This window comes from Homalodisca vitripennis, chromosome 1 (genome assembly GCF_021130785.1).
Source record: "Homalodisca vitripennis isolate AUS2020 chromosome 1, UT_GWSS_2.1, whole genome shotgun sequence".
NCBI classification, from domain to species: Eukaryota; Metazoa; Arthropoda; class Insecta; order Hemiptera; family Cicadellidae; genus Homalodisca; species Homalodisca vitripennis.
The window spans coordinates 232,421,818-232,437,095 of NC_060207.1; the positions used below are offsets into that span (position 1 = coordinate 232,421,818).

The window sequence follows — 15,278 nt, forward strand, 5'->3', positions numbered from 1 at the left end:
TGTTGTTGACGTGCTCGGGTGTCCGGCACGCTGTTCGTCGGTCACATCTTCTTGGCCCTCTGAGAACCACAGATAAACTTTGCTTTGGTCCAAAGTAGATTCTCCATAAACCACAGTCAACATTTGGAATGTGTCCATGCACTTAACTTCGTTTTTAACACAAAATGTTATACAGATTCTTTGATCCATTTTTCGAATAAGCACAAAATGAAGACGAGCCATGGCACGTGCAAGCAGCTGTCAACAATTAACTGAACATTCAATATGGGCGAACTTTTTGCCATACGTCAGAGACAATGTGTACCAATATAACGCCACAAAAAAAAAAACGAATATACGTAACCCGCGGAAATGAAAATGTTGTGATATTTTTGAACAGACCTCGTACATCTCCACCTTGTATGTAGTTGTTTACTCTGCGTCACCCTTTTCTGTATGCTTATAGAAGTGTTTAAATTTATTGAATATCATCAGATATAGATTAGACATTTTAGGTTACATTAACACTATCAACCCAAGAACAATGCTCATAGCAGTGATGCAGCACAGCTGTCCTTCTATTTTTGTTACTTCTGAGTACAACTCACTTGAAAGTAAATTATCTTTGCTGAGTTACTTTTAAATATTTTTGCTCGGATTGTACAGTATTAAGTGTATGTTTTTAAACATTGTCTTTTTACAGATATCACAACTCTTTTGGAAACTTCAATCTCTAAACTCGTATTTGAGAACAAACCAAGTGAGGTAATCAGTTTGGTAGAAATCGTTTTTGAGAAGGGACTTTTCAACGAATTCAAAATGGCCGACAATAATTTGTACAGAGTACTTGTTATCTGGCTTCAGCGGTCTAATAAGACATATATCGCAAGAAAAGTTATGTTGAAATACAAATCCCGTGTGTCAGTGTATCCAAGCAACATCCATGTAAGTATTACACACATTATACAACACTCCATTGGTAGTTTTAACAATCTATTTGAGTAATAAAATTATTACGTGGTTTGTTGTAAGTCTTTTCCAGAATCAAGAGTTTTATTGTCTTTAGAAGTAATGTATGCAAGTGACAAAGGTAACTGTTTGTACAACACAAAATTATAGCTTGATTTTTTAATCAGTATTTAAAATTCCTCAGTTTATCACTATAGTCATAAAATAGTGATGGGCTAAATTATTTAAAATCAATAATAGACTAATCAAGTAAAATTTATAACAATTTCAACAAAATACACACATATAATAGCAATAAATATACATATATACACTAAAACATTTACATCACACACAAAAATACACAGTTGTTTTTAGTTTAAAAGCTTAAAATGCTAGTGTCACAGGCCTCTTTATTTAGGAAAATTTTCTAAAATTATTTTAAACTTTCTTATTGTGGTAGTTTAAACCATTGAGTACCGATTAAAATTAAAATATTTTTACCCTCAGATACCGAATTAATATTTTATTTTTCAATGAAAATTGTTGTGTGGATGCTTAGAGTCAATTAAAAGTATTAATCGACTGTATAACATGTTAAAATAAATTGTATTTTACTATCTTATATTTTACGTATTTACTTGCCTAGCAACAATCGTGTTTATGCCAGATTTACCACTAAAAATACAATTATGTGGATCATTAGCTTGCCTTGGCCACTCCCAAGTTTGAAGGTTAAGCCTTGTCACATAATTTTCTTGAATTTATTCATCGCCACTTTTTCACTTAAAATTTCGTCATCAAAGTTACCATCACTCACTTTGTTTTTACTTTTATTAAGTATGTTCTCCATAAAGTTACTAAAACGTTCAGAAAAGGACAACCTAATTTCAGATGTTAACTAGTAATAAAAAAAGTAAAATTAAAAAAAATTAACCAATGAAATTGTAGCAAAATCTATTTTGAGAGAGTCGACCAGTTTCAAATTCCAATATATTTTAACAGGCCATCGATATAATACATGTCTAATGAATAGTTTTCCTGGTAGGATAATCATGAACATCTTGTCTAACCCTTAGAGTATTTCGATTTTCCTGGACATCAACTAAACAACAATAAATATATAAACAAGGAAGCGTCGTAATTTTTTGAACAGAGATTTACAGGATGAGCTTTATAGAACATTATTTATTATTCGTAGGGCTCTTTTTTGCCATATAAAGAATAGGAGCAGTCACAACTATTTTCCCACAATCTGATACCATATTTTAAATGCGAGTGGAAAATAGCGTTGTAAACTAGTTATTGTGAAAGAATTTCTTAGCCTACGTAGAAGGTGAGTTACTGTAAATAATTTTTACTTAATTCCTAGATGTTTTGATCCCGAGTTAATCTACTGTTAAGATGTATTCGTAATAGTTTCAAATAGATTACATTGATAGTTCAAAGAAAATATGAATAAAAAAATTTATTCACATCTAAACAATTTGCTTTTTTTATTTATTTTTTTATTGTCAGGATACAAAGAATGTATATAACAACGTCAATAATGATACATTAAACTAGCTTGTGAGATTTTGACAATCAACATTTTATGGTATTTTTGGAATTAGTCCTGCTCATGATCTTTACTTGCATTGGATTGAAAAGCTTGATACCCTGGTATTGAAAGCTGCATTGAGTACTAGTAAAGTTACATCTAGGAGTTATTAAGTTAAAGTGACTATTGCGTGTAAAGTGATTATGTACATCTCTTTGGTTGTTAAGTCTAAATAAATTATCTTTAACATACAACAATACATTTAAAACATAGATGGACGGCAGGGTCAAAATATTAAAATTTACAAAAAGAGGTTTACAATGTTCTCTACTATGTACATTGCCAGTTATCCTAATTACCTTCTTCTGAAGTACAAACAGCTTATTTGCTAAATGAGAATGGCCCCACAAAGCAACTCCATAGGTCAAAAAACTATTTATATATGCATAATATACACACAGCATGTGATCAATAGAAATTACTCCATTTAGAGTCCTAATCAAAAAGATGCCCCTTGCAGTCTGAGCAGCCACATAATCAATGTGAGTTTGCCACTTCAAACCATTCTAGGTCTTTATTTTTATATTTTTATTTTTACTTTATTAACAGCTTATATTTCATCCTCTAGTAATGTACAGAACTGATGCACGTGGGATAATCAAAGCTATAGATGAGCCGTCTATAGAAGTCTGTTGCACTGTTGAATGTGTTTTAAAGACCAATAAAGATCATGAATCTTGAATCTTTTCCAAAACCCTGTGCTTTTTTAGCAAAACAAACCTTTAGTGCTTGAATATTTTTTATAATTTTGTTTATTGTACAGTATTGGGTTATTACACATGATTTTAGGGTGTTTTTAAATGTTCTTTATCAGTAAAGTATTACAATTTAAAAATAAATTTGTCTTATAGTAGTTATATTACACATGATTTTAGGGTGTTTTTAAACGTTCTTTATCATTAAAAGTATAAATTTAAAAATAAATTTTTCTTATAGTAGTTATATTACCTTAAACTGGATTTTTATTTTGTTTCCGTAGAAAAGTTACTGTTTACAGTGATTTTAAAATTTTTATTCAATAAACATCTTATTGTTATATATTTTCTGATGGACAGTTAATTTACCTTTCAAAAGAGTTAAAAAGGAGCCTTTAAAGGGGATTGTTTTTAACTGTTCTTTATACTGAAAGTATTGAACCTTCAAATTAAAATTTGTTTAACCCTTTCCGAGCCAGGAGGCAATATATTGCCACCATAGATCGTGTCTGAAAAGTGCCAGGCGGCAATATATTGTCTCCTTGATATTTGTTGTTTTCTTAACCTGTTGAGGAGTAGCTGAAAGTTGTTCCAAAAGAGTACAGACGGTTATAGCCCTTTGATCCCAAAAGAGTATTGACGGTTATGACCGTCCATGACGGGGTTGCTAAAACAATCAATATTGCAACTGTTTATGCACTCTAGTGGTGTTCTTACATACTATTTCGACTGTGAAATGTTCAAAGTAATTATTGCTGTACGGTGCTGGCTCCTAGTGACGGAATACATAATCACAGATTTGCCGCCAAATGTTCTGTCATTTTCTCGCGCCACGTCCATTTATAGGCTATACATGGAATCAAAAAACCCAAATGCTAAGGTTCACATCATGGACTTCCGAATTAACGTTATCAGACAGATACTGGAAGCACATGTTGCACCAAGAGAAGAGGCCGCAGCTGTAACGCGTCCGTTGGGCGGAGCCCAGCAGTCGCTACGCTTGTCAGGTCGCCATTTCCCCCGCCCACTACCAGTAAGGGAAAATGGCCGAAGGAAGCTAAAACGCTGCTTTGTGTGTTCAAATACAACACGGGGTGAGCGTAAAAGGAAAGAAACTGCTTATGAGTGCACAAAATGTGAAGTAGCACTTTGTGTGTACCCGTGTTTTGAACAATATCATACGTTTGTAAAAATCTAAAAAAAAAACAAAATGTATAAATTTATCAAGTTGTAGATCCAAAAAATGCATTATTTGTTATTTTGTAAGGTTTAAATACATTTTGAATGAAAACAACAAAAAATTTTTCTTTACTCCTTGGAGTTCATTAAGGATAATTTTGCTTACTCTAGTATACACTAGGTAGGATGACGGTTATAGCCGTCAGTACTCCCCAACAGGTTAAATAAATACGTCAAATGACTAAAGTTTTATGTTTTTCTTATTCCCTGGTATATTTGTAGATAATGAATATTAATATCATTTTTATTTTGAAGGTCTATGCATTTTTATTTCGTAATTGTCACGTGACATTATCAGCTGACTAGATTTTTTGTTGTTTATTCTTTATGCTTCAGTGTAATCGTATTATTGTAGGCTAGATTCTTCTTCGTTATTTTATTTTGTGGTTAGTAGTTTTAGTTGTTACATGCTTAGCTATTGTGTGTAGTAGTTACAATGACTGACAATTTGCGATCTCACGGGAGTGAAACTGTAAATACCACATTTGTAAATAGAAAAAGTGTAAATAAATTTCAAATAAAATTGTGTAAATATTTCTTGGTAAAAAGTGTTTTTTAACTGTATTGAAACTGTTTATGGATCCTACAATCATCTGTTTACGGGTACATCCATAATGTGAATATTTATTTTAAGTTTCTTGCAATGTAAGAGTCAGTTGCCACTTATAAAATGTTGCGAAGTACAATTATGCAGTATTTATATAAAATGTGTCATAAAAAATTTATTTATGAGAGAAATAACACAAAATTTTGTATGGTTGTTCCTTTCTAAATGCATAATATAATAAAGTAGCTTCCCACAGTAAAATTATTTTTCCTTTTTTAGTTATTTGCAAAAATAAAATAAAATTTTTTATGTAATCTATTAAAACTTTTTTTTATTTTTAAATTACTTAAAACTACATCATATATTTTTTTGTTGATAGTATATATATATATCTATACGAGTAATTTGGTGCAACTTTTAGGTACTTCTCTAATTTTTATGAAAACTTACAAATTTTAATCTAAGAGACAGCAAAATTGCCAATTTTAGCTTGGCACTTTTGACTAGTCACAAGGGGATATGAGCTGTGAAAAAATTTTGCAACATCTCATATTTTCTCCTGGTCCTGAAAGGGTTAATAGTTATTTCACCTCAAACTTGATTTTTATGTTGTTTCCGTGGAAATGTTTACCTTTAAAAAGGAGCTTTTTATGATAAAAAATAAATTTTTAGTAAGTTTTCTAAAACCTTGTGTTTTTGTCCAAAACCCTATGGCACCTCTCACATAGTCATACTAAAAATAATTCGGCACTTTTCAACGTGGGTTTGTTTTTATCTCTGGCACTAAAAGAGTTAAACTGTGTGACCTTATGGCATTTGGGAGGGAGCCTCCATCTTGCAGGCTCATGTACCTCTTTTGAAACCTTCAGTCACTAGAACATCGTAGTCTACAAGGAACTAGGGAACTATTCTTTGAGCACATGTGTGTCATATGTTACTTGACATAGATCTACTCTCTAAAGTCAATTCATTTCAAAAGGGAAATAAATGTGTACCTTGATCTGTATCCTTAAAGCCTCTAAGAATGTTGCATTTTCTTGGAGAAATTAAAATGGTAACAAAATTGTCAATTATAAGAAATAAATGAGCTGTAAAATACAAGTTTGTTAAAGATCTATTCTGACTAAGAAAACATTTTGTTTCAGCAACAACCAAAGGAGCTTCTGATCTGTACCAGTCTCACAAACGAGGAAATTTTTATAATTTTACATTTCGTTTTGACACTGGCTGATAGTCCTAATTCAAACATAAGGATAACATTTAAGGTATTTTTTTGTAATAGTTAATTATATCTCTTTAGATAGCATCAAAGTTATTATTAGTGATTTCGTCCATGTTTTATAGTCTCCAGACATATAAATAGCTAAACCTAATCTTTCACTATAAAACATCTATTGCGATTGTTTATTTTATCAATCAAATTATTCTAATAGTGAGTAAATATGTTTGATTCTTTCCAAATGATAGTATTTTAATTAATACAAATATGTATCCATACATTTTTACGTAAATTGAATACATTCATTCTGGAAGCTTATTTTAAAATCTACCATTTCTATCATATTTAAAAGATGATGGCAGAGAAAATTACTTGTAGTATCAAAAATATTCATTTCCCTGACCCTCTGTAAAATAGTGTGGTATTCTTAGGCTTGTTTTCCAACTTGCTCCCAAAAGGATAAACAAAATTAAAAGTAGAATTTGTAAAAAAGTTTCTTTGGTTTAATTTTTGTTTGTTCTGAACCGACCTTGTTTAACGGCAAGAGGTCCTTAGCTTTTCTTACATATACAGCTCTGTTGAAGAAAAACTGCCACCATAGCACTCAGAGTGAGTGTTAAGTACAATATTAAAGTTGCTTGGATTGAAAGTGGACTAGAGAAAATTTTCAACAGAATATGGGAGGCCACCCTATTAATAATAATAATAATAAATCTTTATTGTCATAAACGTTTCATGATAATATAGCATAGCTATAAAACAGATGACATTGTCAGATATAACCTACACTACTCTTGTTTGACTAAATCCAAACAACCTAACACACATAACAATAAAATAGCAATAAAACACATACAACAAAACAGGGTATTAATTAACTAATCACAGGAAAGAAATATGCCAAATTGTAAACCTACTTAAAAACACAAAAATCAACATTAACAAATAGTAATATAGTGTTTAAAACTTAAAAAATGTCATTTAAAAATTCACTTACATTATAATATGTTTTTTCAAGTAACAACTCCTTAATGTTATCTTGGAATGCGCCTGAATATATTAATTCCTTAAACCTTAAAGGTAATTTATTGAAAAATGTTTTCCCCATGTAGGATGGTGTCTTTTCAACCACTTTCAGATGATGTTTGGGATATTGAAAATTAGTTTTATATCTAGTGTTATGACTGTGTTTATGGTTTTTACTAAAAAGGTTGTCGTAATTAGACTTCACTGTTAATAACGTTTTGAAAATTATTAGGCTTGGTACAGTTAAAATTTTATATTCATTAAAGATAGGCTTACAAGAAGCCTTCCAAGGTGAAAATGTCATTATTCTTAAAAATTTCTTCTGAATTTTAAAAATTTTATCTATATCTTTTGAAAACCCCCAGAACTCAATTCCGTACTTAAGGATTGAATAAAAATAAGCATAATATATGATTAAACGTGTTTTTAAATCCATGGTATGTCTCAAAATAAGCATTTGAAAGCATGCTGAGTTTAACCTTCTTAAAATAGTTTCAATGCACTTAGTCCAATTCAAATGTAAATCCAGTTCTAGCCCCAAAAATTTTGCGTTTCCACTAATAGAAAATCTCTGATGTTCAAATTCTAAATAATTAAAATTATGATTTCTTGATTGAGGAGTACAAAATTTTACCAATTTAGTTTTTTCTTGGTTTAGTTTGAGTCCATTTGTTTCAAACCATTCCTTTAATTCACTTATGGTTTCACTGATTTTAACTTTTAATTCATCGTTATTCTTAGATCTAACAAGTGCAGTTGTATCATCTGCATAAAGTGTTAGACTGTTTGATATGTTTGCAGGGAGATCATTTATGTACAAAAGAAACAAAAGAGGTCCCATAATTGAACCTTGTGGAACCCCAACTTTTAATTGCTCCCACTGTGATTTAGATTTAACATATTTTCTACAAATGACTGTCCTTTGATAACGATTTGATAGATAGGATTTGATCCAAGATATTGAATTCTTACAAAATTTATAAGCATTCAACTTTTTAATGAGTATATCATGATTAACGCAGTCAAACGCCTTGGACAGGTCACAAAACACACCCACTGCGCTCTGGGATCCATCCAAGGCCCATGACACTTCGTCAATAAATTTAGATAATGCAGTCATTGTACTCATCCCTTTTCTGAAGCCAAATTGTTCAGAAGCTAAAATATTATTTTTTTTCTAAAAATGCTAATATTTGATTTAAAGCTGATTTTTCAAAAATTTTAGATAACGATGGCAGAAGTGAAACTGGTCTATAATTGTCAGGATTTACTCTCTCTCCCTTTTTATGAAGAGGTTTGACTTCTGCGAACTTTAAATAATTTGGAAAAGAGGCATTTTGAAAAGATTGGTTTATAATAATAGCTAAAGGTTTTGCTATAAAATCTGAAACTTTTTTCATCACATTTACTGGAACTCCATCCCAACCTGCAGATTTTTTATTTTGTAAAGATTTAATTACTTTGAGTACATCATTGTCAGTAATGTTTTCAAAACCAAACTCTGAATACTCGTGGTTTACATTTAAGCCTTTCACAAGTTTCAGAGCCTTATGAGCACAAGGATACAGTCCAATTTCATTAGAAATATCTATGAATTTTTTATTGAAAAAATTTGCAATGTCTAGAGTGTTATTTAAACATCTATCAGCTACCACTATGTCCGAAAATTCTGCTTCAACTTTTTACAACCCAGTTCAGATTTAACAATACTCCAAGCTGCCTTACTTTTATCATCTGAATCGGCTATGAATTTATTGTTTGTAAGTTTTTTTGCTACATTGCAAATCTTTTTAAAAGTTCTTTTGTATTCTTTTACATAGTTTATAAAATTTTTATCATTGGAATGCTTCACCAGCCTACTTAACTCTCTTTTTTTTATACTAGATACTTTAATGCCCTTTGTTATCCATGATTTGTTTTTTTGAGAATTTTTGTTACTATAAAATTTTAAGGGAAATGCTTCTTCAAATGCATTTATGAAAGAACCAAAGAAATTTAAATTGTTTGCTTCAAAATTATTTTCATTAGATACATCCCATTTGATTTCTTTAATAATTCTAATAAAATTATTGATATTTTTATTTGAGAATAAACGTTTTTTATTTTTCAACCCACCTAATTGTTTATTCAAAGTTAAGTCATCAGATAAATTTATGAAAAGTGCTCTGTGGTCTGAGAGACCAAGTTCTAAATTCATTAACAGAGTTGCAATCTGGGACTTAAATTTTAATGTTAAGATATTTTCTATACAAGTCTGTGAATTTGTTGTAACTCTCGTAGGCATTGAAAAATTAGTTTGAAAACCATATTGTCCTAATAAGGAAAGAAAGTCCAATTTGTGTTGAGTATTGCAACAGTCATCCATGATGTCTACATTAAAGTCTGAAGCTATGTAAATATTTTTAGTGTTTCGTCTTTTTGCCAAGCTTTTTAATATCTCCTCAAATTTGGTTAGAAACAATTTAAAATTTGCTGCGCTTGGAGTTCTATAAATAGAGACAACAAGTATATTTAAAGTCAAAACTTCAACACAAGAGATTTCAAAAACTGAATCCTCGCTAAAAGTACACAGATCATCTCTCACTCTGTATTCCACATTGTCTTTCAACAAAATGCAAGAACCACCATGGATTATACCTTCTCTACAGTAAAAACTAGCAAGATTATAGTTTGGGATACTGTTTAACAGATGGACATTTTCATTCTTTAACCAATGCTCATTTAAGCAGACTATTGATATATTTGAGTTTTTCAAAATTATCTCCAATTCATTTTTTTTTAATTTTTTTCTATTAATCCCCCTTGAATGTTCAAATGCATAAGCCATATAAATTTATCATTATATCTAGCATTATTACAGATTGGCCAGCGATTTATGTTTTTACTTAAAAGATCGTCTAAAGAATTAAAATTATGATAATCACTACATACAACACAATAGTTCTCTAATCTTAACTGGGATTCACATTTCTGTCTTTGGAAAAGTTTTTTTGACTGGAAGGTGTACTGATAAGTGTGTCAGAGCTGAGTATGGGAGGAGTTGTCGGGGATGGAAAACCAGATAGGGATGGTGTGGAAGTTTGAGACAGTGCAGGAGAGTGTAGGGGAGTTGTATCGTTTCCACGGATTTCTATAACATCCAGCCCAGATAAATCCGGCGGTGATGAGTGGACGGTAGGTGCAGATTCACGTTCTTCGTAGTGGCTGGCCAGTAGTCCTCGAAGTTTTTCAAGAAACTCTGAATGAGGAAGACCATCTCTCAACTCTCTCTTAGAACCCTGGTCATAAGACAGCACGTAGACAGTAGCGTTTGTTTCTCGTTGAAACTCCATAACCTTCTCAATAAAATGTCCGGGTTGGATTAGATCTCTTATGCAGCCCATGGGAGAACATATTAGGGTCTTGAGTCCTCTTATCTTGAAGTCTTTGATAAGCTGTGTAAAAGCACTGTTATAATCTTCTTCGGTTGGTTTCCCAAAGTAGTCTTTCTTGGTAACTAAACTATACACTGACACACCATTTCCCACCTTCTGCAATGTCAGTTTGGTATTCACATAGTCTGTATTTTGAGGTCTCCCGAAGCTCTCTCTAAACACCACTGCCACCCCAGCTGACATATGTCTATGATGAGTAAAATCTGCAGATATGGTGTGCGAAAAACCCACAGAAGGATCGTTTTTAGCTGGTTGATCACGTCATACATATCTGCCTCCAGGATATTCACTCCATCTTCGTTTAACTTCCTGGAAAATTTTGGTATGGAGGTGTTCTTTATTTTGTTTAATATTATGTTTTTCACCATTATAGAAATGTTATCCTTACCTTTTTTATTAAAATGTAGGCCGTGATATGAATAATAATGACGAGGAAGCTGGTGTAAAGGAAGTAAGTTTATGCCATTTGTTCTTACAATTTCCTCAATTTCACTGTTGAAACTGCTTATTCTTATGTCAAGGCTGGGTTTGTCATGCCGCATAGAAATGCTGGCCAATATGAGATTTGTATGTTTGGTATAGGATATAACCCTGCACACTTCATCAATCAATTGTTGGGTGCCTTTTGTTTCCATGTCATTAGTTCCACCTATGACCAACAAGTAATCGTTTTTTCCTAGATCCTTGCTCAATTCTTTAACCTCTTCGGTTACTTTATTAAATCTTGCCCCCAACCTAACATAGGAACAGACATCCACATGTGACCTTTGTTCTATTAGATTACTCAATTGTTTTCCGTGGCTGTTTGATAAAATCACCAACTTAATTTTTTCACTTTTAACATTTAAAGCAGTGGGTTTTGTTATGATTTTATTTTTTGTTTTGAAAGATTTCTGTTTTTCAATTATGTTTGGACAGTTTTGAGGAAATCCTTTTTACAGCATTGAGGAATTCATGAATTGCCATATTAATGTTAGGTTTTAGTTTATAACTAACTATAATTACTTTTATTTATTGCTACTTTACTTAAATTTCATGTGAAATTTTTACAACACTTTTGTGTTAATGTAATTTTTAGCTTTAACAATGTATGTAATTTTAAAATGACTTGTCCTATTTCTGTAAACAGATCAATGGAATAAATGATTCTTATTCTTATTCTTATTCTTATTTTTGTCATTTTCCAAAGAGACACCATGAGATAAGACAGAGAATCTATTTGAACATAGGACATTTCCTTCATCTTGGTCATTGTGACATTTGCTTGTTTTGGCATACTTCAATGAGTTTCCCAATAATGGAATTTGTAATGGGGGGTAGCAATGAATGCAATTCCGTTTATCTGATTCATCCAATTCTTGCTGTAATTTCTTTATTTAGTTTTGGAGGAGTTTAATTGCTGTTAAAAGATTTGCATTAAATGTTTGACATTTTAAAAGAATGGCTTTATGTTCACATAATTATGCATGAATGTATTTGCACTTTTCAACATTTATCCTTCTTTAGACTGAACAGTTTTCAGGCAGTAGAGAAAGTTTTTGGAATTGCAAACACAAGATTGTGTATATGGGTTTTGCTTGTAACAAAGGCTTGGAACATAATAATTAGATAAGCACTAGAATCAAGAATCAAGAAGCTTTATTGTCATTAAATACACAAAGGTACAATAGACATTGTCAGACAATATAAATATAATCTATTAAAGTTCTATGGTGGTTATAACACAGTAATAAATAATTTTTTTCTGTAGTAAGTTTATACATAAGTGGTTTACTTGCTCAAACTATAAAAAAAATTGCATAATAAATATTCACCAGTGCTAAAATTTAAATACTTACAAACAGGAAACACAAATTAATAATTTATCACAAAATTTAAATTGACAAATGAATATAACAAATTAAAATAGTTTGACTAGAATGCTGAGCTTAAATTAAAAGATTTCAAACTGGTACAATTAAAACTAACATATAAACAGTACAAATTAAAACAACATTTATAGTTAAAAAGCTGTATCAGACCATTTAAAACAGACTTATAGTACTTGTATCACAGACTAAGAATTGGAGGTCCAATATAATTCAATTACAATTTAGTATGATAAATAAAATAGTAGATGTAGGTAATTTACTTTTATTATTAGTGTCTTTTTATTACTGTTGACTTAATGATTTATAGAAATATATTATAATCTAACAAGATTAAATGAAGAAATAAAAACACTTAGACAATGGCATGTTTTGTGTAAAAAAATGTAAACTTTGACTTGGCAAGTACATATGTTTTTAGGAAACAGAACTGCCACCCGAGATGAAGAACTACATTAAAGAGTTGGATTGTAGCATTCCGGGAACCATGGATAGGTTGAAGGTGCAGCTGAAAAAAATTGTCCCAAATGCAGGAATGTATGGAATTACGGCGAATTCTTTAGTCATTGACAAGATTACACTCCTTCAGTGAGCATTTCTTATAGGTAAGATTGTAATCATTCTAAAAATTGTTTCCATACTACACGCTATACAGTAATGATTTTAGTTCGTTAAAATGACTACCTTTGGAACTGATGAAGAAATGTTTGGGAATAATGTGCACCTCTTTGTCTACGTACATTTTCCTTTCTCAAAAGTATTTCATGTGAGCTGAGAGTTGTGTATAAGCCTGATTTCACTATAAAAATTGCTTGTACATAAATTTAAGTACACAACTTATACCGATAGGAGCCAAGATCCAATTAGCATTGTATAAGAACTTGCCTTAGTTTTTTTTTTAATTGATTTGAGAAACTTATCCTAAGAAAGAACTTGAACATCAGTCACGCTAGTTTTGGTAGAGCTTGAAATCGGGAGGGTATCAAAATATCAACAGGGTTACAAGTATTAAACGAGAATTCATTTAAGTTATAAAAAACTATTCACTTTGTAGCACAAATTCTTAAAAAAAAACTATTTTTTACTTTTTAATTTGTGAGCTGATCCAAGCATTTTTTATTGTAATATTTTACTCGTAAAGCATTTTTGGAAACATTATTAAACACTCTCGGATTGTTTTGTAACACAATTTGTTTTTCCATTTGCAGTTTTGGCAATTTTAGTTTTATTTTATAGTTTTGATTTGTGTTTTGGTTTTTTATGTGCACAATATAATTAATATGAAGCAAATTATTGCCTAAAAAAAAACCGTCATATTTATTCCTTGTACCTATAAATGAATCTATTTACATGCACTCTCTTGTGCAAAGGCAAATTAATATGTTTTCATTGCTCATGATTTAAACAATTTTTTCAGATTATTGGGACCTGATGTGAGAGAAGCCACCCACCCAGAGGTTATAGTCTTTTATAAGTATTTTACACAAAGTAGATCTGTACTGCCTGTGCATTATAACTGAGGTTACAGCCAATGTCATGACTGTACAGACGTTTAGTCCTGACCTTGTCAATTGTATGACAAATATAATATTTATGTGGTAGTATAAATTGTATAAATTTGTATAAATTGTAATTCAATGTACATTTTAAGGTAAACAATTCTTAAAATGTTGAATAAATATACACAGATAGTCCAATAAATAGTTTTAAATTATTTCAAAGTACCTATCAGATTAAATATTCAACAAAAATAAGCTGTAACTACTGGCATTGAGTTTTTACAAGATGGTGGTAGTAGTTTATTGTCTGTACACCACCTCGCAGAGTCCTGTCTGTCTTACCTCAGTTCTAATGTGTGGATTACGTCACAAAGTGGTAAAACTGTACAATATTTGTACATGTATATATATTTAGTAGTCTAGATTTATACGATTTTATCATTTTTCTTTGTGAACTTGTAAATAAATGTTACTTTTTATATTGTTGTATTCATTCAGTTTTTTCAATAGAATTTTATAAACAAGTAGTTAGAATACCATAACCCAACAATATTGTTAAGTTTGGCTTATTTCCTAGTCTTCCTGTCAAATTTTATACAAAACAGTATTTTATTATTTTACAGCTAAACTTTAACTGGTGAAAGCCTGTATTATTAAAAAAATGTAATCACAAAATGGTTTTTCTGTTAAATAATGAAATTTTTATCAGAACAAACAAAAATTGATTAAAATAATGTATTATAAAAGATTGTCAAGTACACACATACCACAGCAGTATTAATGAAGCATTGGTGCCATCAATAAAACTTAAATTTGCTACCAGAAAATGTCAACATTTTGCAATAGTAAATTTTGATTTTGATTCATAATAATATTGGTCAGAATAAGAATCTACAAAATGCACATGACATGTTAGTGAGGCAGATCTAGGATTAATGTTACAAAATAAAAGGTGTTTAACATACACTTGTCTCTTTAAATAGTTTCGTGGAAAAGTGTAGGTGAGATTGGTGGTCATTCACTGTTAACTTCATAATTGTGACTGCAAAACCCGAAAGCGAAATGAAAGGCCGACTGCCGTAACTTCCAATTGCCGTGATCGTAGCATCGTTGTCATTGACACCCTTATGCTAAATACATTATCGTAGCTCACTGAATGTCATTAGAACTTTTTGAAAATAAAATTACATATAATGTATGCTGACAAGAATCAAACACTGTATT

At 30.8% G+C, this 15,278-nt stretch overlaps 1 protein-coding gene across 1 annotated transcript in view; it reads left to right on the plus strand.

The window, feature by feature from the left end:
• Window positions 1–14,533, plus strand: part of LOC124353139 — a 42,536-nt gene extending 28,003 nt beyond the window's left edge. The window contains exons 10-13 of the mRNA XM_046803000.1: window positions 683–924; window positions 6,154–6,273; window positions 12,977–13,160; window positions 13,973–14,533. Coding sequence (XP_046658956.1) covers window positions 683–924; window positions 6,154–6,273; window positions 12,977–13,147 — 533 coding nt within the window. The 3' untranslated portion in view covers window positions 13,148–13,160; window positions 13,973–14,533. The remainder of the gene's footprint in view (window positions 1–682; window positions 925–6,153; window positions 6,274–12,976; window positions 13,161–13,972) is intronic.
• Window positions 14,534–15,278: the final 745 nt, after the last annotated feature.